Source organism: Pantherophis guttatus, chromosome 7 (genome assembly GCF_059756535.1).
Source record: "Pantherophis guttatus breed Tessera chromosome 7, ASM5975653v1, whole genome shotgun sequence".
In the NCBI taxonomy this organism is placed as follows: domain Eukaryota; kingdom Metazoa; phylum Chordata; class Lepidosauria; order Squamata; family Colubridae; genus Pantherophis; species Pantherophis guttatus.
The window spans coordinates 20,783,754-20,809,995 of NC_142069.1; the positions used below are offsets into that span (position 1 = coordinate 20,783,754).

The following is a 26,242-nucleotide window of genomic DNA, read 5'->3' on the forward strand; positions in this document are numbered from 1 at the left end:
CGTGCACTCTGGAATGGGTGGCATCTTAATTAGGGCTTATTTTGGAGGTAGGGCTTATATTGGGCGCACATGTAAAAATCAAGCTAGGACTTACTTTCAGGGTAGACTGTATTTTGGGGGAAACAGAGTATGGAGGACGTTCATACAAACTGCCCCATAACTTACAGAGACGGGCATGTGGCATAATTAAAGCAAGTATACATCCTGAGGAACAAAATACACTTCCTCCTCTTGCCAGATATGCTGAGGAATGTTTCCACATGGAAAGGTATGAAGAACAAAAATAAAAATTCTAGGGCTGGAAGAGACAAAGCAGCAATTCTTTAAGCCCAGATGGCTGCAAGAGGAGGAGACAAGGAATTGAGCTGAGCAATATTATTCAGCTGGTGCCAATAAATTCTGGATCAAATTTTTCTTTCTTGTATTGAAAACTGCAAAAACTGATATTTTTCTAATATCAGCCTTAATAAACATGTTATTAGCTATTTTGGGTAATAACCAAGTGCTAGAGGTTCAGAAGTGAGTTTGTGTCTATGCCTTTATAGGTAGTTCTTGACTTACATTTGTTTAGTGACCAAAGTTATGGCACTGAAAAAAGTGAGTTATAACCATTTTTCACACTTATGACTGTTGCAGCATCCCAATGGTCATGTGATCAAAATTTGGATGCTTGAGAACTGACATGTATTTATGATGGTTGCAATGTCCCGGGGGGGGGGGGGGTGTCATGTGATCACCTTCTGACAAGCAAAGATTTATCTAACAACCATGCTAATAACTTAACAACTGCAGTGGTTCACTTAACAACTGTGGCAAGAAAGGTCATAAAATAAGGCAAAATTCACTTAACAATGTCTTGCTTAGCAAGAGAAATTTTGGGCTCATTTGTGGTCATAAGTCAGAGACTACCTTTATAACACACCATAAAATACTCCAAATAAGCTTTCCTTTCCTTTCTTTTCATTCATCTTTCTTGGTAACTTGAAGAGAGGAATGAAAGTTTGCCAAATAGATTTCCCTGCCTGATTAAATATACCATATGCTAAATGTTTGGATCAAGTCATTAACTACTAACAAAGTCATTAAACAGAATAAGAAGTTTTTTAATATGAATGTGAGACCGAATTATCTACCTATCTGCCTGCTGGAAATGTCTTTCTTTCTGACTGCCTTTCTTTCTGTTTTTCAGTCTTTCTTTTGTTTTTGCTTGGTTGTTGATTTCTTTCTTCCCGGCTTTTCTTGCTTGCTTGCTTTTCTTTCTTTCTTGCCTCTCTGTGTTCTTGTCTTTCTCTCTTTCTCTCTTTTTCTCTTTCTCTCCTCCTGTCTTCCTCTCTTTCTGTTTCTCTGTCTTCCTCTCTTTCTGTTTCTCTGTCTTCCTCTCTTTCTGTTTCTCTGTCTTCCTGCTTTTCTCTCTTTCTCTCTCTTTCTCTTTCTTTCTTCCTGTTTTCCTGTCTTCCTGCCTTTCTGTCTTTCCAGGCTGTTGGCTGAAATTCTGGAAGATTCTGTTCTAATATATTTCAACATTGAAAAAGACAGGTTTAAATAATCTAAATAAATAGGTGGTTGGTTGGGTTTTAATGCTTATATTAAATATTTTTTTAAAAAAAATTTGCTTATTAAAAGGGGAAACTTTTTTTCCCCAAATTGCAAGTTTTTTAAAAATGATAATAGGTTAGTCTCTAATAATGATTAATCAAAATCCCTTGGGTATTACCTCCAAATTGCTTCTTCCAGTTGCAGGGAATCTTACATCTTTGGGTCTTCATTGTCTGCTTACAATCAATTCCACTCCGAGTGCCCTCACGGGTCCCAAGGCCACAATCTCCGCTTGTAGGAACACAGACACTCCACTGCCATTCTCCGCAATCAGATTTTTTCACCTTCTTCTCTGAAAAGAGTCATAAGGAAAAAGCAGGAGACAATGTTGTTGTATAAATTTAATTTTTTAAATCTTATTGATTTTAATGTTTAATTTTATTAAACCGTACACCAGCCCAAAACCCAAACCAACAAACAAATAAATTTTGGTGCCCAGCAGTGGTGGGTTGCCCCCAGTTCACACCGGTTCTATAGAACCGGTAGTAAAACTAGCGGGAGGCTCTGCCCATCGACCCCAACGTCACCAAAACGCTTCTGTGCATGCGCAGAAAAGCACGCGCATGTGAGCAAAGCGGGCGAGCACACGCGGCCCCTCTGCAAACCAGTAGTAAAGGTAAGTAGAACCCAACCCTGGTGCCCAGGTATGAAAATCAAGAGTTCTTTCTGTAATGGGATCTGAGAATAACTTTGGGACACTGAAGAAAGAACTGCAGCCTAGACAATAGTCTGACAAGAGATATCTCAGCCTCCAGAAAGAATGCGGATGGAGAAAGTACCTCAGAAAGGATTGTCCCCAGTTCTTTGGAAAGCCGCCCAGAGTCCCTTGGGAGTTGGGCAGCATAGAAATGCGACAAAATAAATAAATAATAAGTAAGGGCATTGGAGAGGATCAGTGCATTCAGACTTGCAAGATTCTGGTCCTGTAGCCTTACAATAAAGATAGTGTTGCTGTTCGTGATTTTGGTTTCCTGTATTTAGTACTTCAAAAGGCTGACACATTTTTACAGCTGTTCTAACTGAAAATGGACAATTTCCAGGAGTTTGAGGTTCTGTGCAGTACATTGTGAATCACTTTTCTTAAACATATGCAAAGCTTACGAGCCGCGATGGTGGTTAGAGTGCAGTACTGCAAGCTACTTCTGCTGATTGCTGTTTGCCTGCAATTTGGCAGTTCAAATTCCACCTCAAGGTTGACTCAGCCTTCCATCCTTCCGAGGTGGGTAAAATGAGGACCTAAAGTGTTGGGGGCAAAAGCCTGACTCTGTAAACTGCTTAGAGAGGGCTGTAAAGCACTGTGAAGCAGTATATAAGTCTAAGTGCGAATAGAATAGAATAGAATAGAATAGAATAGAATAGAATAGAATAGAATAGAATAGAATAGAATAGAATAGAGTAACAGAGTTGGAAGGGACCTTGGAGATCTTCTAGTCCAATCCCCTGCTTAGGCAGGATACTCTATACCACTTCAGACAAATGGTTATCCAACATCTTCTTTAAAACTTCCAGTGTTGGAGCATTCACAACTTCTGGAGGCAAGTCGTTCCACTGATTAATTGTTCTAGCTTTCAGGAAATTTCTCTTTAGTTCTCAGTTGCTTCTCTGTTTGATTAGTTTCCACCCATTGCTTCTTGTCCTACCCTCAGGTGCTTTGGAGAATAGCTTGACTCCCTCTTCTTTGTGGCAGCCCCTGAGATATTGGAATACTGCTATCATGTCTCCCCTAGTCCTATTTTATTGCTATTATATTATATTATATATTATATTATATTATTATATTGCTATTGCTATTGCTATTACTGTAAGTCCTTCATTGTGACTATTTAACCCCATCGTTCCAAAAAATGCAAAACAAGGAAGCTCTGAGTTCTATCTTTATCTTTTATGAAACTATAAAACAGGATGTTAGAACACCATACATCAGTCTTGGATTGCCCTTTTTATAACTTTTCTAAATATTAAAAATATGTGCTTCTATAAAGAGAATGTGAGAACCTCCAAGAGAAACATAAAACGGGTAAACAATTATTTCACTCAATCTGTAACTTTAATTGGCCAGGTTTGCAAACAATTTATATAATTGCTTTATATAATGTTAAATGTTACGATAATTACTACGGTATATCTTTCATATGCCTGAGACACATCTGATCTATAGGGACATAATGTAGCTGCTGTCAAATTATTTATTAATGTCACAGGGGGGCTCTTAAAATGGCTTCAATTAACTTATTATAAAACTCTGAGGCTCTTTTATACTGAACCGGTCCTCCCGTCATGTCAAGTTTTGACCTTTCTAGGAACTTTACTGAGTCAGACACTTATTCCAGGTGCAGTGCTGTACATGTCTTCCTCATCATAAACCAATGAGTCCAAGCTGTCAAATTCTACTGCACTTAATTCCTCCATTGCCACTTAGAGTGAAACACACCATCAGCATCTTGTCACTTTGGCAAGTCCCTAGATTCTTTATCACAAAAAAAAAAATAAAAAGGAAAAAATTAATGGCTTCTCTATGTCCTAAAACAAAGCACAAAGCACTTGACAATGTTATGTCTGTTGAATATGTCCCATGGGGGGAAAAATAGCATGGATGAGCTTGCTCAACAAAACTGGTAATATCTGTAATAGAGCTGTGAACAAAGCAAGCAGAAAATAAATGCCGTTGTATCCAGACTCTCTGCTATACTGGCACCTGGTTTTGGCTCTTCTTAGAAAATACTGACGCCTGGTTCTTGGCTATTCCTAGGAAGATGGGTGACCTTCTCAAACCAGGAGCTGCATTTGGTTATTTTGGGAGCTACATGCCTGTGGAGCCAGTGGAAAATAGAAATAGTCTTTCACTAGACCCTTATATAAGACCTTTATATCAGTGGTGAAATTCAAAGTTTTTAATACCGGTTCTGTGAGTGTGGGTTGTGGGTGTGGTGTGGTGTGGCTTGGTGGGCGTGGCTTGGTGGGCATGGCAGGAGAAGGATACTACAAAATCTCCATTCTCACCCCACCAGCCAGAGGTGGTGTTTGACGGTTCTCCAAACTACTCAAAATGTCCGCTAGCGGTTCTCTGAACTACTCCAAGTTTCCGCTACTGGTTCTCCAGAACCTGTCAGAACCTGCTGGATTTCACCCCTGCTTTATATACTTTCCAATGCATCCTATAACAAGTAAATGCAGATACTTTCATCAGTCTGCCATGCAGCACTTAAGAAGGGAAAAAAGTGAATTGATGGATAGGCAAGCAGCCATGCAGTCAGATCAGACACAGAGATAGAATCCAATCAATTAGATTTCATTGCCTAGCCAAGATCATATGATGGCTACTAGAGGAGAATGACAAAATGTGTTTATTTAAAAGATTTGTATGATTGTCCATCTTAAAACACAACTTTGAGAGGTTCACGCCAGGGATGAAATCCAGCAGGTTCTGACAGGTTCTGGAGAACTGGTAGCGGAAATTTTGAATAGTTCGGAGAACCGGCAAATACCACCTCTGGCTGGTCCCAGAGTGGGGTGGGAATAGAGATTTTGCAATATCCTTTCCCCAAGAGTGGGGAGGGAACGGGGATTTTGCAGTATCTTTCCCCTGGAGTGGGGTGGGAATGGAGATTTTGCAATATCCTTCCCCTGCCATGCCCACCAAGCCACACCATGCCCACCAAGCCACCCCCACAAAATCGGTAGTAAAAAGAAATTGAATTTCACCACTGGTTCATGTCAATAGTAAAACCACAAACTATAAAACCATCAAATCTTAAGCACAAACCCGGAATCAAAAACTAAAAACCTGTTTCCTCAATGAACTTCTAGGATGACCCAAAGGGTGATTCCATCACTCTATCCAAGTGTCAGGAAGGATAGAAAGGTAGGAGTTGCACTTGCACCATTCATTTTAACCAATGGATTTAGGGTTTACAAGTCTAAGTAAATCAAACCCTTAGAATTCCATACTGGGGATCTATCACACTTTTGAATATCTTTTCTGAATCTAAAGGAAAAAGCTAGTGAAGAACAATGGTTAAAGCGCAGGGGTACCTATTTGAGTGTATGCATATGTGAATTGAAATCCGATTCCACTGAGGTGCAGTTATCTTCATGTACTTGAAGATAATCCAGAAGCTTCACCTTTTGCAATGTTCAGCAAACTGGTTAGTTATGGATACGTTTAGGCTTATCCAGGGGTGTCAAATTTGATTTCATTGAGGGCCGCATCAGGGTTATATTTGACCTTGGGGCTGGGAGGGTCATGGCCAGCTTGACATCACTCGTGTCAGGGGTGCCTATAGTTCTGCCAGCAAAAAGAGGCTCCTGAGCTCCGTTTTCAGCTGTGACGACCTCCTGCAACCCTCTGCCAGCGAAGATGGAGCTCAGGAAGGTTGCTTGTAGGCCGGTACTTCATTGTTTCCAGGGCGACCCCGTGGGCCAGATCTAAACACCCCATGGGTCAGATCCAGCCCCTAGGCCTTCAGTTTGACACCCTTGGGTTTATCCATGAAACACTAATACTACAGGGATTACATGGTCTGTCAGTTAGCTTCCAGATACAATTGAAGTTACTAGAAGTTACTTTTAAGGTTGTGTGTTACCCAAGATCTGGATATTTTCGTGACTATTTCAAGTTGTCTCTGCCTGCTGAGTAAAATATGGAAGAAAGGACTTGCTGAGGGTCTCTTCTCCCCAGGGGGGAAATATCATTATCAGAGGTCTTCAACTCCAGCCTTTGCAGTATGGTCTCCCTCTTTTTGGAATGGTTTGTCCCCAGTATTTAGGCCACCCCATTCGGTTAAGATGCTACGCTGTTGACCGAAAGGTCAGCAGTTTGAGACCTGAGCACTGCACAGCGGGGAGAGCTCCCATTACTTGTCCCATGTCCCAGCTCCTGAAATTCAAAAGGAAGCAAATGCAAGAAGATAAATATGTACTACTTTGGAAGGAAAGTAATAATGTTCTGTGTGCCTCGACTTACAATCAAACTGACCACATCAGCACAAAAACATCTTAAGGCAACATTGGTTCCCTCAGCTAGGAAATGGTGAGGAGCATCACCCCAAAGAATCGGACATGACTGAGCGGAGGAAATTGTTACTTTTTTACTTTCTGAAATCTGTAAAAATATGATTCTTAATTTGGGGATGAATAAAATGTCATCCCAAATGAAGGGGGATTGAACTGATTAGTTATAACTGTATGTATGTATGTATGTATGTGTGTGTGTTATTTATTTATTTATTTATTTATTTATTTATTTATTTATTTAAATTTAAATTTAAATTTAAATTTAAATTTAAATTTAAATTTAAATTTAAATTTAAATTTAAATTTAAATTTAAATTTAAATTTAAATTTAAATTTATTTTCTGGTATTAATATTGTAAGCCAGTCAGGGTCCCAGGAAATGGAGCAGCATAGAATTTGTAGTAATAAATAACAATAAAAAATACCTGAAAGTTTTCTTTCTTTCTTTTTTTAATAGTACATCATCTTGTTGTCTGTGGCACAATGCCATTTAACTTGTGGGAAGTGTTGGGTATATTTATTCTGGGAAGACAAAGTGTGGGGAGAAAATGATAGCTGTCTCTAAATATCTGAAAGCCTGTCTTGTAAGAGATGAAGCAGAATTGTTTGGAGTTATTCCAGCAATGAGATACAATGGGTTTCAATTACAAGAAAGTAGTTTTGGTTGGTCATAAGGAAAAATCTTCAGATAAAAAAAGCTGCTTGCAACAACCTCTCTCATGTGATAGAGTAGTTTGTTTTGCTGGTAGGGAAAGCTGGGAATTTCTGGAAGTTGAAATCCAGACATTTCAAAATTGTCAAGGTTGGGAAACATTGGTATAATAACCCCCCGTTATCATTTGTTAAAGAGGCTGTAGTAGTGGATCCCTGCACTCGGAAGGGGATTGGATCTGATGATCTTCAGTGTCTCTCCCAACCCACATATTCTATGATCTACAGTTACTGTAGATGGTGATTAAAATGTCCTTTTTGATTACAAGTGAGGAACCTATCGTTCTTCATTTATTGCTGATTTTCAATATCCAGCAACTTGAACAGCATCTGGGGACTACAGATTGATCATACCTGAATGAATTAATACAGTCAGTGCCTTCAGACAGCCATGCAGTAGATCCACTGTGCTGCTGCCAATTTTCAATAAGTTTAAATTCTGCAGCATTATTTAAAGGTAAGATAGTGTAAGGGTGGAATGGGGTAATCAACTTTAAAAAAAAATATGTGGATGGTGTTTAAGTAAAATGTGATTTAAACATTACATATCATTTATAGATGGCATTTGCCCCCAGCGAGATTGGCCAAAATGTTTCCAAATTTATCTCCCAAATGTTGGAAATGCGGCCATAAATTAGGAACGTACTACCATATGTGGTGGATGTGCCCCAATGCAAAAAAATACTGGTGTAAAATTAAGAGATGGCTGGAAGAAATTATGCAACAAAGGATAGAATTTAAACCAGAGCTGTTCTTATTAGGAATATTAGACCTGAGAATGGAAAAGAACTTGCAATACATAATACTATACATATTAACGGTGGCTAGGATTGCCCTCGCACAAGATTGGAAACAAGTTAATACACCATCAGAGGAAATAGTAATCAGAAAGATACTTGAATGTGCAGAAATGGAGAAAATGACTATGGAAATAAAGGAAAGAGAAGATTCGGACTATTACAAAGTATGGAATAGAATGTATAAGTGGCTAGAAAACAGAAACCTAAATAAGAAATAGGAGTTTGAAATAAATATTGATTAAATAATAATTAAAGTTATTAATTATTGTCAAAGTTAAACTACAGACTGTGTAAGTATAATGTAAATTATACGTAACCAATATGGTTAAAATAGCTGTTATAGTTGTTATAAAGGATAGAAAGGTAAAGTAGAAGGACGAATTACAAAAGCAAAATACATATGCCGACTTGGGAAGGCTGTAGAAATATGATACATTGTTATCTTTGTCTTGTTTTTTATTGTTTTTCTCTGTTTTTTCTGTTTTTAAAGGTGAAAAATGCTTAATAAAAACTATTTAAAAAAAAAATACATATCCTGGTTTCCTTTACTGATCTAGTTGCATCTAGTTACAGCACATCCTTTTGTTCCACTGAAGCTGCCTTAGTTTATTAAAGGAATATTTTAAAAGGGATTCCAGAGTGTCAGCAACTAATATCACAGATGAGAAAATTATATGTCTTTTCATCTTAAGGCGTTTTCTATATATAACATTTAACTATTCTTAGAAGCATCTTTGCTGTCTGCACTAAATCAAAAGATAGAAGCTATTCTATCTTTTGGGAGACATTTTGATTAAAAGGCCAATTTTAAGTGTCCTGTAATAAGAGTAGACAACCTCATAGTGGGCAACCCACAGTAGACATGTATTGATACTAGATAAAAACTGTAATCTGTTTGGCACATATCTTCCATATGAATTGTTTTAATGTTTCTGAGTTCTTGATATGGACTCTAATTGTATTACTTTCCCTCTTTAGACCTAATTGGGCTTTTCTTATGAGCAACAATGAACTGAATGGCTAATAGCATTGAAAGTCACCTACTTATTCTGGTTATATATAAACTCTGCATGAAAATTTATTTTACTTTGTCTTTTTCTCTAAATTATCAGTATTACTATTGTTGCAGTTAAAATAGCTATCATGTAACTATCCGTGTGAGTCACAATGTCAAAAAACTGAATGTGTCCACTCCTCCTACAAATGCAGGAATAGTATGAGGTTACACACCCCATTAATTATACTGGAGTTAGCAGTGTGACTTCTACGGGCACTTTGTCACCCACAAAAACTCCCAAATTAAAACAGAGGCTCAAAGAATGTACAAGGATGCCATCTATTGAGATTCAGCATTGTTATGGGCAAGATTACAATATTTGAGAGACTGGCACAGAGGGAGTAAACCTATTCTCCAAAGTACCTGAGGACAGGACAAGAAGTAACAGATGGAAATCTATCAGGGGAGCTTTTTATCAGGTTCGCCTGATACGACAGTTGCGTCCCTTTCTGAACCGGGATGCCCTGCGCATAGTCACTCATGCCCTCATCATGTCCTGTCTGGACTACTGTAATGCTCTCTACATGGGGCTCCCCTTGAAGAGCACTTGGAGGCTCCAACTGGTCCAGAATGTGGCTGCGCGGGTGATTATGGGGGTGACATGGCACATCCATGTAACACCTCTCCTGCGTGAGCTGCACTGGCTCCCGGCGATTCAAGGTGTTGGTTATCACCTTTAAAGTGCTCCATGGCTTAGGACCTGGGTATATACTAGATCACCTTCTGCCGCCGATAGCCTCCCACTGGCCAATACGCTCCCAAAGAGAGGGGCTCCTCAGGATGCCGTCGGCCAAACAATGTCGACTGGTGACACCCAGGGGGAGAGCCTTCTCTGTGGGGGCACCAGCCCTCTGGAATGAGCTGCCCCTAGAGGTTCGTATGATCCCCGACCTGCGTACCTTTCGCCGCGCCCTGAAGACTCTTTTATTCCAACAAGCCAGGCTGGCCTAATAGGAATTTTTAAATTGGGTGTTTGTTAGTTTTTAATTTTGTGGGCCAAATTTTATATATTTGTTTTTAAATTGTTCTTAAATTTTGTGGTGTATATGTGTTTTAATATGGCTGTACACCGCACTGAGTCCTTTGGGAGAAGGATGGTATAGAAGTTCAATAAAATCTAAAAATCTAAAAAAGGCGAGATCCAACCTAGAACTAAGGAGAAATTTCCTCACAGTGAGAACAATTAACCAGTGGAACAGCTTGCCTCCAGAAGTTGTGGATGATCCATCACTGGAGGCTTTTAAGAAGAAATTCGGCAGCCATTTGTCTGGAATTGTATAGGATCTCCTGCTTGAGCAGAGGGTTGTATTAGAACACCTCCAAGATCCCTTCCAACTTTGTTATTCTATATTCTGTAAGAACCCCCTGAATCTAGTGAGATTTGGTACTGATTCTTGAATTAAATCTTTTGGATTTTGCAGTCTCTGATTAGATTGGTTCACTAAAGGCTACGGGGGGCACAGCAGCTGCATTCAGCTCCCATGCTTTGTTTCACGGGATGGTAGCAGAGGTAGGTTTCAGAGGTTCTGACCAGTTCTGGAGAACCGGTAGCCTTTTGAAACCCACCACTGGATGGTAGCCTCATGGCCTGACTGAGAAAGCATGGAAGTTGAGCCAGTTCATTCTCATCCTTTGAAAGTAGATTCCACAATTTAATGGATAGATGTGAAGTGTCATAAGGACCCAATTTGTGGGTTTGCTTCAAGAGGATGCTTTCCATAAAAACTAAGGATCTGGCTCCCTGCTTTGAAGCCCCACTCAACATTGTGCAGTATTTTTTTCACTTAGCTGAAACAGACCACTTTATACCAACCATCCGTAAACCAGAGATGAAAGCAGAAATTACAACATACCACCACCTCTCTAAGTGTCTATAATTATTTGCACTTACCTATTTTTTCTTTTTTGCCAGCCTCGGTAGTGCTCACAGCTGCCAGCAGGAAAATAAATGTGAAGACGAGAACTGCAAATATCTGACACTGTTCTTGCTGTTTCTGCATTCTGGAAATTAATGAGGAAAAAAAAAATAAAGTTAACATCAGATGTCAGTAAATAGGTAAGGACAGCTCTGAAGTGATAAAAAGAACAATCTTTGGCATCCAGAATGTACCGAGAATGGATCAAAGGAGTCTAATGCACATTAGTAACAGATTAGAGAATGAGCTCATTAAGACAAGAACACCCCAGCCATATGGAAAGGCAAAGGTTGTCTTCATTAGCAATCATGATATTCAACAGATAACTTACTACTCAACCATAATTTATGGCATGGAACTCGTCTACACCTGTAACGTTATTTGTTAACAATGTTGTGCTATCACTTTAGTTTCTGCTGGGTGCGTAACATAATAAACATTCCACAGAATATATTTTCACATCAATGTGAGTGCTAAATTGGCACACTCACTCTGCTTATCAGCCCCTTGCTCCCAAACCTAAATACCGAATTTAAGAGTATTTAATACTAGATTCTTCTCTTATTTTCTCTATTAATTTTCTGCACTGTTTATTCTGGCTTGGTCTTCACTGCCCTTGTTTTCAATCTGATAGATTTTGCTATCAGAAACTACACAGTTGTTGTTAGGGGTGTCTATGACATCATCTTGCCAAATATGGCAACTGAGGCCCTCAGAGGAATCACACTGTTATCTCAAACATCAGGGATACAATGCAATGTTATTGTATATATCAGTGGTGGGTTGCCCCTGGTTCGGACTGGTTCGCAAGAACCGGTAGTAAAACCGGCAGGAGGCTTCACCTACTGCCCCGACATCATCAAAGTTGATCTGCGCATGCGCAGAAGAGCACACGCACACATAGGCACAATGTGAACCGGTAGTAAAGGTAAGTACAAGCCACCCCTGGTATATACGTATGGAAGGATATAATCCCATAGGGTTCAGTGGAGTTTAATGTCAAGTACATGTAGCATAATGATCATCTCATAAGGATGAGAAGAGTAATAGCAATAGCAATAGCACTTATATACCGCTTTACAGTGCTTTACAGCCCTCTCTAAGCGGTTTACAGAGTCAGCATATTGCCGCCAACTATTTTGGGTCCTAATTTTACCTACCTCAGAAGGATGGAAGGCTGAGACAACCTTGGAGTAAGGGCAGCAAAGCATGAGAAAAGACTGAATATTCAGTAAAATTTGTATAAATGCATGCTTTTATATTTGCATCACATATGCTGATTTTTCCAGTACAATAATTAGTTACAGTAATTCACAAAATGGCTGGGTGACTTTGGGCCAGTCACTCTTTCTCAGCACAACCTACCTCACAGGGTTGTTGTTGTTGTGAGGAAAAGAGGAGGAGAAAGGTGTGTTGGGTATGTTGTGTTATTTGTAAAATGATGCAGGTGGGATACAAATAAATAATATAAATAAAATATTCATTGTGGCATCCAAACATTATGAAGAGGTTTGCAAGCGTTAAAAATCACCAGAGGAAGGGAGGAACCTACCTCACAGGGTTGTTGTTGTGAGGAAAAGAGGAAGAGAAAGGTGTGTTGGATATGTTGTGTTATTTGTAAAATGATACAGGTGGGATACAAATAAATAATATAAATAAAATATTCATTGTGGCATCCAAACATTATGAAGAGGTTTGCAAGTGTTAAAAATCACCAGAGGAAGGGAGGAATTTTGTTTTCTCTGTGGCAGTCACAAATTCGAATTGGCAAGCTAAGTGGGCTCTTCGGAGACCTGAGCAAAAACATTAACATGAAAATGAAAGCAGATGTCAATAAAATTGAATAGCTTACAAAATAAGAATAACCTAAGAGTCAAGTGACAGCAAACAGCATATTTGTGATTGGAAAGTAAGATCTGGTTTGGTGGGGAAAATGTATTGAAATGTATTTGAATGATTTCAAAGGGATTTTTTTTTTTACATTCAGTTTCTACATTTATCTGATTTAATTTGAATGTGTGTATTGCCCTCATTCCAAGAATAATGAATCAAGATTCACATCAGGGAGTCAACTAGGGCACATTATTTGATCTTCCAAACTCAGCACCTGCTAGATTTACAAAATATACCCAGGTTGCTTTAAAACCAGTCTGCCTTTTTCCTTATGTTGTCCTACCAAATGTGACTGCAAACCAGTTATCACAGTAGTAGGATCTCTTCCTAAACCAGCAATATCTCATCTTTGGAAGGATTGGGATTTAACTGTAGGAATCAGAAACCTGGTACAGAGAGGATCTTTGGGTTAGGGCTGGTTGGTCCACAGGTCCCCACTTTCTCCTCTGTGAAGAAATAGCATGCACTGGTTGGAAAGGCATAACAGAAGAACAAAAGGACTTTCTCTTCCCTGAAGTATACAGGGGGGGGGGGACCCTGATTTTCAGAGAGTGGACAAGAACTAAATTATCTGTATTTGGAACAAATCATAACCGGTCTAATGCCACAAAAGCATTGGGGATAGGATTAGCAAGAGCACAGATTATGATTCCTATGTGGAATTCAGAAACTATCTGAAGCAAAGATGAAATGAAATATATGTAACAATAAAAAAAAATGAGTATATTGTTCAATGTAAAATAGATCAGCAGATACAGAATGGTTTATATGGAAAAATAACTGAAAGTAATTGAAATATTAGGAAAAGAGAAAAATAATTATTGAAGTGGGAATAAGAAATTAGGAATGAAGGAAAATAAGAGGTGGAAGGTTAATTGAGTTGAAAGATTTTAAGGTAAAAATGGAATAAGTTGAAATACATTGCTAAGAATTAAAAAAAAACATGATGGGAATCTTGATAAATGGAGAGAAAATCAGGGATGCCTAGACACCATAGGAAAAAAAAACACTGAATTGAAAATGAATACAGCAATAGAGAGAGATGGAAGAAGGAGTAGGGAGATCGAAGGAAGGGAGGAGGAGAGAAAGGAATAGAATAAAGGGAAGAAGAGAGGAAGAAAGGAAGGGGAAATAAGAGTAGGGGAGAAGGTTAGATGGGGGAAGAAAGGAGGAGGGGGAGAAAGGAAGGGGAAGTAGAGAAGGAGGAGGGGAGGAGGAAAGAAGTAGGAAGGAGAAAAGAAAGGAGGGAGAGGGAGAGAAAGAGAAGAAAGATTGCTGTAAAACAAAAAAGATGAAATGGAAGAAAGGCATCCCCTAACATGTTTAAATATATTAGGATAAAGAATGAATTATGAAAAATTAAAAGAGAATATATATGATTAAAAATGGAGAAAATAGAATTTGAGGGCGAAAGAAGATACTGTTTATAGAAACAAGAATAGAAATATTAAGATTTGATTAAAAAATATGGAAAAAGAACACTTTGGCAGAAATTGTAACTAAGTAAAATATATTTGGATATGACAAGTTGTATATGATATGATATGATATGGTCAATACTCTGTTTCATAAAATATGTGGGTGTGTGTTAGGGGGAAAAAACTAATAAAAGATGATTCAAAAAAAGAAGAAGAAACTATCTGAAGCATTGAACATGAAGCTATGCTGTGCAAGCTTCCTCAGATGAGAATGTATCATGGCTATCAGTGGTGGGTTTCCAATATTCTTACCACTGGTTCACTGTGCCCGCCTTCCGCGCATGTGCCTGGCCTTCTGTGCATGTGCTTTGCTCTCACGTGCATCTTCTGCGCATGTGCCTGACCCCAAAAATGTGGTTAAATAGGATGGCACCGGGGCGAATGGCCGGCCCACCCACAGTCGCTGCTACCGGTTTGCTCAAACGAGCCGGTTCGCTGAACCGGCTAAATACCACCTCTGATGCCCAAGAATTGTGGACATGCATTGTTCCATCCCATCATTTGCCATATCTCTTTAACTAGGCGGAAGGAATCCTTGCTGAGACTCACCCTACACTTTTAACCTCCCACTTCTAGGTGAGCGAATGTTGTGGTCCGCCAGCAGCCTGCGGAGCTGGTAGCAGAGTCGGATAGCGATGAGGCTGAGGAAGAACATGGGCCAGTCCTGGAGGCTGCGGAAGACCCGGATGAGGGCTCTGCGTCAGAGGCAGAGATGGGGCCAGGGCCATCAGGGAGTGATATGCGGACTCCAGAGCCTCCAGAGACTGATAGGAGTGAGGCAGAGGAACAGCAGGAGCCTGTTCCTAATGCATGCATGAGAAGAGCTGCCAGAAGGCAAGAGCAGCTCAAGCAAAGAGGACAACTCGAGAATAGGTCCAAGAGATGATTGGCCCCTCCCATAAGGCTTAAAACAGACCACCAACGGCATTTGGGCTTTGCCGGAAAACAACATTGGTAGCTTCATCTTCTCCTTCTCCTTCGTCTACGTCTTGTATTTATTTTTGTATCTGGGACTTCTGACTGTTTGCCAAGAAAGGCCTTTGGCAGTTTGCCTAATTGGACCAAGGTTTGAGATAGGACTGAGGAATTTGTGTTGAGAGGAATTTGCTTTAATTTAGTTGAACGATGCTGGGAATGAATTAATTCTCAGCTGTTCGAATAAAGTTTGTTTGTTTTTTCACAGACTGATTTTCCTACTACTTACTTGGGCCTGGGTCACAACAGCGGGATAGTTCTGTACTTAACCTTTGGGTCCCACATGATAAGTCTTAAGAACCTATTACTGTTTTTAAAATGCTACAAAGGTCTTACCTATATATTTGTCAGAGCAGTTTTTGCTGAAAAGCTCTGCTTTTATCATTTGACTATTACAAATGATCTCTTTCTGAGCACTTCTCAGCTAGGCAAAGTCACATTACCAAAATTAATGAATCAAAGCTTTTTGCTGCTCCGAAACCAGACACAATAAAATCCTGATTGCCCATAAATGAGCCTGTTTAGTGCACTAGTTAAGGCATGAAGCTAGAAACTGGTAGATTGGGAGTTCTAGTCCTGCTTTAGGCACAAAACCACCTAGGTAACCTTGAACCAGTCACATCCTCTTAGTCCTAGGACAGTGATGGCTAACCTTTTTGCCATTGCATGCCAGGAGAGGGGGGGCGGGGGAGGGTTGCGCGCGCACGTGCCCACGCGCATGTGTGCGCAACCCCCTCCCCGTCCCCCCCCCCGCTTCTGGCACATGATGGCCTGGTAGGCCCGTTTTTCTTTCTTACCTGGTTCCAGATCCTCTCTGTGTATCTGGGAACGGCAAAAACAGCCTTTCCCACTCCCTTGGAGGCCCTACAGAGGCTGAAAAAGCCCATTTCCCAACTCCCGGTGGGACAGGAAGTGACATTTTTTGCTGTCCCCAGCCTCCAGAACCTCTCTAGGAGTCTCTAGGAGCCTCTCTAGGAGTCTCTGGAGGCTGGGGACAGGAAAAAACGTCACTTCCTGTCCCACCGGGAGTGGGGAAATGGGCCCTTTGAGCCTCCATAGGGCCTCCAAGGAATGGGAAAGGCTGTTTTCGCCGTTCAAAGATATACAGAGAGGATCTGGAGCCAGGTAAGAAAAAAAACGGGCCTTCCCTACCCCCCACAGGCCCTCCAGAGGCAGGAAACAGCCTATTTCCCTACTTCTGGTGGGCCCAGAAGGCCCGAAAATCAGCTGGCCAGCGTGCGCATGCGCCCCAGAGCTGAGCTGGCGTGCCCACTAATATGGCTCCACGTGCCACCTGTGGCACGCGTGCCATAGGTTCGCCATCACGGTCCTAGGAAGTGGGCAATCATAAACTACTTCCAAAAAGATTGCCAAGAAAACTGCAAAGACAATTACCCATAGAAGTCAAAAACTGACATGAAGGCATGCGCTCATTCTAACAGACTAATTCAATCCAGGTAGCTCTTGACTTACAACCATTTGTTTAGTGACTGTTCAAAGTTGCAACAGCGCTGAAAAAGTGACTTATGCCCATTTTTCACACATATGACCATTTCATCATCCCCGTGGTCATGTGATCAAAATCTGGATGCTTGGCAACTGGCTCATATTTATGACGGTTGCAATGACCTGGGGTCATGTGATCTTTTTACAACTTTCTGACCAACGAAGTCAATGGGGAAGCCCGATTCACTTAACAACCCTGTTTCTAACTTAACAACTGCAGCAGTGATGAAATGCTCCAAAGTCTGCTACCGGTTCGCTATGTGCGCGCATGCGTGGTACTTGCCAAATGCATGCTGCACGCGCATGTGCACCACAGGCCCTACCGTGCAGCGCTGAAAAAATAGGCTTAAGAAGGTAAGTAGAGCAGCAAGGGGGGAACAGCTGTCCTGCATGATTTAGATTCGCTAGAAAACAGGATTTCTTGCTTTCTAGCTAATATAAATCTCACGGCACAGCTGACTGTCGGAAATACCAGTTTGTCTGAACTGGTAGCATTTTTTTACTACCCGCTCACCTGAACCAGTAGCTTTTATTACTACCAGTTCGGGCGAACCAGACCAAACCGGTAGCATTTCAGCCCTGAACTGCAGTGATCCATTTAACATCAAGAAAGGTTGTAAAATAGGGCAAAACTCACTTAGCAACTGCCTTGGTTAGCAATGGAAATTGTGTATTACAGTCTATTCGAAACTGATTCTTTATAAATAAGGTGGACATTCCAATTAAGTTCTCACATAGCAAATGTAATCATGGTTACCAGTACAAGAAAATGTTTAGATTAAGAAGACAAGATTGTCTAAGAAGACAATCTTAGACTAGCAATATATCTCTTCACTGTCTCTTTTAAGATATTTGCCCTGCTGCTACTGGAAAAGTGAATGTAGATCTTACATTTTAGTGAGACTGATCTTGAGGAAAACAGTCTTTCACCTCCCATCTTCAGGTAACCCTCACAGTTTTCAAAAAGGCAGGTTTTAAATTCACGTTGAAAAGAAAGTTAAAAGATTCCGCCTCTAATCTGACAAGGGAAGATGCAATTCTCACCATGAAATGTGTTTGAAAATGTCATTTGGCACTCTTAAGAGGCTCCTGCTGGTAGCCATCTTGTGAAAAAGCCACATAATTGCTATTGATGCATACTACTGAGAAGGGAAGCCCTCTACTGCAGAGAGCAAAGCATACACAACTTCCAACAGTGAAGAATGTATTTTAATATTTGGAAATGACACATAGCTGCTTGACATAAAAGTTATTAAATGATTAAAAATGGACTCAAAAATCTTGAAAATATTAATATGTTAGTATTGTGTCTATAAATGATGGTTATACATACCACTGTTTTGACCAGGGGTCTTCAACCTTGGCAACTTTAAGACTTGTAGACTTCAACTCAGCTTCAGCTTTGCTGGCTGAGGAACTCTAGGAGTTTATTTATTTATTTGTTTATATTTATATACCGCCTTTCTCCCGAAGGACTCAAGGTGGTGAACAGCCAACAGATAAAACACAAAAAATACAAAATTTTAAAAAGTATTAAAATCCAATTAAATTAATTTGGCCCACAATTAAAAGCACCCCTGTATTAAGACCCATAATTAAACAATTTAAAAAATAAAACAATTTAAAAGAGTTAGGCCAGCCCGGCTTGCTGGAATAAATACGTCTTTAGGGAACGGCGAAAGGTGCGAAGATCCGGGATCCGCCGTATCTCCGGGGGCAGCTCATTCCAGAGGGTAGGTGCCCCCATAGAGAAGGCTCTCCCCCTGGGGCCGCCAGTTGACATTGTTTGACCGACATTGAAGTCCTCAAGTCTTAAAGTTGTGAAGGTTGGAGACCCCTGGTTTAGACTACCCCAGACTCAGGGGTGAAATGCTCCTGGTTCGGACTGGATCGGGCGATCCGCTGGCGATGGCAGCAGGTGGTTCGGAGGACCGATAGCAAAAATCTCTGCCCCCCCACTGCCCATGCCCACCCAATCACCTGGTCCCCACTTGCCTACTTGGCAACTTGCTGCTTCTTTTGGGCTCACTCGCCTTTTCTGCCTTGCTTCGACTGCTACAATCAATTGCATACACTAGCAACTGAATCTGCCTGCCTGCAATCAATCCAATCAGTGAGCAACTCAATCTGCCTGCCTTGTGCCTTCAATTTGGTAAATAACTGGGTTTTTTTTGGGATGGGTGAGCTTTAAAAAAATAGTTAATTGGAGGGTTATTTTAGGAGTTTTTTTTTTAGACATAGCAATTTAAAGTTAAGGAAGTTTTAAATTTAGCTGCTTTTATCTAAATATAAAATAATAAAATAAAATATTTGTGCAAATCTCTTTCTGAGATTTGATGTGTTTCTGTAGTGTTTCACTCTAACTACACAAACACACAAAATCTCACAAAGCTGTATGTGACATTTTGTATAGAAAAAGTGTGAAACTTGATTTTTGAGCTTTTTGTGGCTGTGTGAGGTTCCTGCTTGTTGCAGGGGCCATTTTGGGTCAAGTGCAGCTGCTTTTATATTGTGTGTGAGTCAGTTGTGTTGTGTTCTGTTGTGTTGTGTTGTGTTGTGTGTGTGTGTGTAAACTGTAAAAGTTGGTTTTTGGTACCTCTTATTGTTTTGTGTACTTTGTTTATTATTTTTATTATTGTTGGCCACACCCACCTACTCACCTGACCACCAAGTCACGCCTACCGGGTCACCTGATCACCACACCACGCCCACCAATTAAGCCACGCCCACAGAACAAGTAGGAAAATTTTTTAGATTTCATCCCTGCCCAGACTTGTATTTAATGTAATACTTGTCTACCATTACTATTTTTTGATCATATTTCAGTTGGTTCACATTCATAACTGCCTAATATACACAAATCTGCATGCATTTTTTTCCAAAATATGTTTTTTAAACAGAATTAGAGTATACTTTTAAAAATGTGACTAACTCAAATAATATAAGCTTTTGATGTGTAGTCTTCTCAGGTTTTCTTCACCATTCCCTTTCCAAATATATGATTTTTAGTGCAAATTGTTTCTAATGCATGCTGTGTTTGACTCTGATGGATGACCTCAAGTTGCTCCTGCTCCTGAACATCATGATGTCTTTCGTTTTCATTCTTCAAACTTTGGAAAGCCAAGAAGGATGGCATGACAAATAAAATAGGTCTGCAAAGCAAGAGTGACATCATCCCTATCCACCTTGAGTACCCAAGAAGGGAGGGAGGGAGGGAGGGAGGGAGGAAGAAAGGAAGGAAGGAAGGAAGGAAGGAAGGAAAGAAGGAAGGAAGGAAGGAAGGAAGGAAGGAAGGAAGGAAGGAAGGAAGGAAGGAAGGAAGGAAGGAAGGAAAAAATATCATTGATCTGAGAACTCTAATTTCCCAAATTCTGCCATAAAAGCACACATACTCTATGAAAGTCAAGTTCATGTAATTGATTTAGAAATGTCATGTATTCTTCTCCAGAGATAAGGTTATCAAACTAAAGCAGCTGCCATTATAAAAGGTGTGGGGGGAAGGAAGGAAGGAAGGAAGGAAGGAAGGAAGGAAGGAAGGGAGGGAGGGAGGGAGGGAGGGAGGGAGGGAGGGAGGAAGGAAGATTAATTCTTGATTCTACATTTGAGAACTCAACAAATAAAATAGGAGGAGACTTGGGAATTGTATGCTGATCTGAGTTTAGTTTAACTAGGCTTTAAGTCAGTAATTCTCACCCTGGTGAGAATCAGGCCATAGGAAAAATAAGTAAATCACATATCTTCCCATATCTCATCTATATTCTGCAGTGCTTAGCAGATTCATAGTTTGGATGAATTATTCTATTGATTATTCTCAGTATAAATATGTCCGTGAGTCATAGATGTCAGGCCTCATATTAAAAAGAAAAGCATAGTTCCTAATTCACAATAACATAAATATCTAAAGTATGTTGTTAGAGAATTGCTCAGACCCTTTGGAATATTTTATCCATCCATCCATTTCTGCCATTTTTGACTTAATTTATTTAAGAATAATAGGAACTACCAGTTAAGATTTCGTTAATCAACTGACAGCCCTGGTGATCTATATTTTTCTGGCACTTCAGGAGTGCATTAAAAATGCATGGGAGAATACTGAATGTAGAAACTTTAGGTGGGTAAGGATATACTATTCCATATTCCCTGGGGCAAAAATCATTTATCCATATTTTAATGCTACTCTTTAATCTTACTCCTAAGGCAATTTACAAAAAGAATAAAGTATGTGCAGAAATGGGGAAAAAAGCACTAGACTAAATAATTTTGATAAGATGAATGAAATATCCTGAAGTGAGATGAGAATCCCCCTCTGAGTACATTCATCAAATGATCAAACATACAGGATGACTATGAGAATGAAACAATTCAGGAACTTACAGCCATTTGAGTTCATCTGGTATGTAAGTATGCTTTGGTGGGCTTGCCGATAGAAGCAACAGTTAGTTTTAACCATTCAGTTCAGTGGTGGGTTTCAATTTTTTTTACTACTGGTTCTGTGGGCGTGGTTTAGTGGGCATGGCATGGTTTGGTGGGCGTGGCTTGGTGGGTGTGGCAGGGGAAGGATACTGTAAAATCTCCATTCCCTCCCCACTCCAGGGGAAGGATACTGTAAAATCTCCATTCCCTCCGCACTCCAGGGGTACATTACTGTGAAAACAGGCAGCAGGGGGGCACGCCAACCCCTATGCCCCATTTTGGGCCTAGCATGCCAACCCCCATGCCCCATTTTGGGCCCCATTTAGGCGTCCCTGCAGCCTCTTGTGAGCAAAAACAGGCCATGGAGGGGGCCCCCACCCTCCTATGCCCTGTTTCGGGCCTAGGAGGCCTCCCTGAAGCCTCCTGGGAGCGAAAATAGGCCGCAGGGGAGGTGCACCCCCACACCCCATTTTGAACTTAGGAGGCCTCCCTGTACTTACCTGGGAGCCAAAATGGGGCACGTGGGGACTCCTGGAAAGGGCGGGATGGGGAGGGGAGGGGAGGGGCCAGCAATTTAACTACCGGTTCGCATGAACCAGTCCGAACAAGCTGAATCCCACCACTGGATCAAGATGTCCTAACTCAATTCAAGACAGCTTGGAGTTGTGGGGAAAGTTATGGTAACTTTGTCCACCCTCAAAGAGGAAGCAGCACAATTTCCTTTGGTCAGGGATCCAGAAAAGAAATAGAAGGGATTCAAAACTGCTCAAAAGTACAAGTGGAGTTCATAAAATAAATGGGAAGAAACAACAGTTAATAGGAGTTCGATAACTGGAGCCATAAAAGCATGAGATGTAATGAGAAGAAAAGCATCCGCTTCAGACAAGTGCAGTGGAACAAGTTTCTTCTCCAGAGGAGCATGAGAGAGAAGCATTATTGAGAAGTAATGGTTCATTTCACCATTGATTCCTCATAGGATTTAAAAAAAAAAATGAGAGAAAATTAGCATGTTGTAAAAAGCAGCAATATTTTGACTTAATTGAGTTCATGTGCTAGCTTGAAAGCAAAGTCAAAAGCATTTCTATAGGCCTCTTTTTAAAATGAGTCTTATTTTACCTCAGAAGAGACTGATCCACTTGGATTTGCAGAACTATATAGTTGATACTGTAGATGTGAGAAATATTTTAAAGAAATGCAATGAATAAACTTCATCTTGCCTTTGCAACAAACCTGTTAGACAGACCCCGGAAGCTTGTGAGAAGTGAGGGCTGAACCCTTCTCTCTACAATCCTACACAACTAAAAAAAAAAAATCAATGGTTTAGGATGTCACTCCTTTATATCAAGAACCTTGCCTTCAAAGAATGGTTGCCCAGTCTCTTTCTTGTGTGGAATACTGGTCTATATATCAGGACCATAGCCACTGATCAGAAGGTATGAAGTTGTACGTTTACAGCTGTTCAAACTTTAGCTACCTAATGCCTTCTAGTTCTATGACTCCCAGAATTCCCAGCCTACATGGCCAATGGGTATGTTGGCTAGAAATCATGGGATTTGTAAATCATACAATGACATTGCAATTGATAAGGAAGGCATGGAAAAGAGAGACGTTGATGCTGTAACCATTAGAGTGTTGGCTATTAAAGGTGAGTAGTTTACAAAAAAAAAAGATTGAGTTTTATAATTCAGTACATTAAATACAGTTGAATGAAGGATTAAATTCCAACAAGTGGAAGGTCATGATAGAGAGATCCTCCCTGGATCTAAGGAGAATTTTCCCAACAGTGGGAGCAATTAACCAATGATTCAGCTTGCCTCCCAGTTTTGTGGGTGCTCCATTACTGGAGGCCCAAGAAAAGATTGGACAGCCATTTGTCCAGCATACAATAAGGTCCCCTGCCCTGGGCAAGTGGTTGGTCTAGAACAGGGCTGTCAAACTCAAGGCCTGGGGGCCAGATCTAGCCTGCAGGGAGCTTAGATCTGGTCCGTGGGCCCACCCTGGAAACAGCAAAGGACTGGCACACAGTGCCTCTGCTAGCAAAAATGTGGGAGCTTTGGAGAGCTGCAGGAGAATTGCAGGAGGCCATCGCAACAGGAAACGGAGCTTGCAAGGGCTGTGTGCAGTCCTCCTAACCTCCATTTTCACTGGCAGAGGGTTGCAGGCTGGGCAGATGAATGATGTGGTGGCCTGGAGGTAGAGCTCTCGCCTCACAATCAGGAGGCTGTGAGTTCGATCCTAGGTAGAGGCAGATATTTCTCTCTCTGGGCACATTGAGAATATATCTGCTGAATATAACTCTGCATTGGTGACAGGAAGGGCATCTGGCCAGTAAACAGTCAGCTCCGTTCAGTTGCCCAGACTCCACCCCGCAAGGGATTATAGGGTCGTTAAAAGGAGATTGGGTTACCTGTAGGGCCCGTCTATAGATAAGTAGCATCTGCCCAGATATCTTGACTGGGCAGATGCTACTTATCTATAGACGGGCCCTACAGGTAACCCAGGATAAAACCAGCAGCTTGATCAGCACCTTGAAACATCAAATCATCATCCTTTTCTGTTTCAGTTGAAATCTCCTGATAATTGTCAAGGGCAGTCCCAGTTGCAATGAGTTACAATGGCAAGCAGGTATATGATTAAATCTTAGCATTGCATATTAAACTTAATTTGCACGATATAAAAAAGGCTTATTTTCTATTATTTCCATCTTGTACGTTTCCTGATTTATACCCAGAGGCTCTGAACCCTATTCTTGATTTGATTTGCTCATTACGCTTCTTACATACTTTCAGCTCTTGAAATACACCGTATTTTTGGAATGCTACTCAATCTGATTGCTAATGACCTCTCACTTCTGTTCTCTATTAATCTTTCTGAACAAAGCAAACTATTTCCATTCATCCTGGAAATTGCCTCTCTTTCCATATAACGTATCAGAAAACTTCTCAGAGTATGTGAGATAGGGGACATGGGGATGGTGTGATAAATAAAAGAAAAAAGAAAAATAATTCATCTAAAGCAAATGCAGTGTTGAAAATGCTTCTGTTTTCCTCACATGCTTTTGTAATGACAGAGGTCTGGAATTGGCTTTTAAAGCAGCTTCCTGGTGTAATTGTTTTCTTTTTTTTTCCCCTGACTTTTGGTCTTCTCAAAGACAACAGGGAGGGGAGGCATCTGTAAAAGAAAGTTCCTTGTACAAGATTAAGGATGATGGCAAGAGGTATGGTTTATGATATGTGTGGTTGAGGGAAGTAATCTTTTTGTAGTCAGGATTTGATCATTTGGGGGCCTCTTAAAGACTAGAAGCAGGGGTGGGCTGCTAGGGGTTCGCAGGGGTTCTTAGGGGTTCAAGAGAACCTCTAGCTAAGATTCTGTGCAGTTCAGAGAACCCTCAAATCCCACTCCTGGCTGGCCCTACCCACCCCGCCCTGCCCTCCCAGGAGTCCCCATGCTGCCTGTTTTGGATGCAGGTAACTTCAGGGTGCACGTGGAGGCTCAGGGAGGGTGAAAAACGGGCCTACCGGAAGTTCAGGAAGAACTCCAGAGGGCCTCTGGAGCCTGGGGAGGCCATTTTCGCCCTCCTGGAGGCTCGAGGAAAGCCTCCAGAGCCCGGGGAGGGCAAAAATGCCCTCCCGCCATGGTGCAGGAGGGTGACTAGGCCATGCCCACCATGGCCATACCCACCCAGCAACCAGGCAGAGAACCCCTTGCTAAAAATTTTGAAGCCCACCCTGACTAGAGGTGACATCACATTATTTAGTAATATGAGGGGGGAACCTGAAATTTTCAGACTTCCTGGAGGATTAGGGGCTTTAAAGAAAAATACAAAACTCTTTAAGACTAGCAAAGATTTCATATACTAGCCCTGAGGGGGAAAAAAACCAGTGAAAAAAGAATCTAAGTGCAAGATTGTTTTGACTGCTAAAATCCTATAGGGTTTTGAAAACTACAAGCATGGAATAATGAAGGCTTATGATCACATGGTTCTTTACCTCTGCTAAATGTCAATCACATCTCTCAATGACAGTCCTAAGAAAGCTTTTCTAAATGTTGCTTTTTAACATTATCTCCTACTGAATTATTTTAAAAAATTGCTCAATTGCTCATTCAAAATTGCAAGTCTGCCTTTTTAAAATTATACCACAGCAATCTCCATTTCATTCATTCAAGAAACAGAAGCTCCTTGAAGGTTTTATAAAACTGATTATGCTCACTAGTAAGTCTGTGAATGCTTCAAAATTGACTCAAAAGAGTTGCTTCAAAGTGCATGGTAGATACAGCAACAGTTTTTAGCAGTTATAAATTGGGGGAGGGAGAGAAGGCATCTGTGTAAAGCAGGAGTAGTATTCCCTTACTTTCCCTACCGTTTTGCATGCGCCTGGCCTAAAAAACATGCCTAAATAGGATGGCATAGACCCAGGGTGATTTCCGCTACCAGTTCGGGCAAACCAGTTCGAACCGGCTGAATACCACTTCTGTGTGTAAGCCTAAAAACAAACACGGCTGCTTTTACATATCATATGAAAGACATAGTTGCTTTAATAAATCAACCCGTTAAAGCAGCAGAATCTTTTTTCAGACTGTGGCTTCAGTTGCTTTAATCAGGTGCTGTACTGCTGCTCCTGAATGTTTTAAAGTATACTTTTAGAATTATTTTCAAAACATATTCAGTCCTATTCATTAGTCCTACGAAGACTGGCCTGATTTAATGAGACTTTTTTGAGCCATGCAGACAATGCAATTCTTTCCAGAAAAGTGCTTTGCATTGTCTTGAGGCTTCATCCACATCTGCAACAGTGGTGAAATCCAATTTTTTTTATTACTGGTTCTGTGGGGGTGGCTTGGTGGGTGTGGTGTGGCTTGGTGGGCATGGCAGGGGAAGGATAC

The 26,242-nt window shown here is 40.8% G+C and overlaps 1 protein-coding gene across 3 annotated transcripts in view; it reads right to left on the reverse strand.

Moving 5' to 3' along the window:
* The window catches only part of PTN (pleiotrophin), a 114,608-nt gene that overhangs the window by 30,794 nt on the left and 57,572 nt on the right, over window positions 1-26,242 (reverse strand). For all 3 annotated transcript variants that reach the window (XM_060694508.2, XM_087873742.1, XM_060694509.2), the window contains 2 exons: window positions 11,069-11,178; window positions 1,715-1,888 (listed from right to left, as the gene is read on the reverse strand). In XM_060694508.2, coding sequence (XP_060550491.1) covers window positions 1,715-1,888; window positions 11,069-11,177 — 283 coding nt within the window. In that variant the 5' untranslated portion in view covers window position 11,178. The remainder of the gene's footprint in view (window positions 1-1,714; window positions 1,889-11,068; window positions 11,179-26,242) is intronic.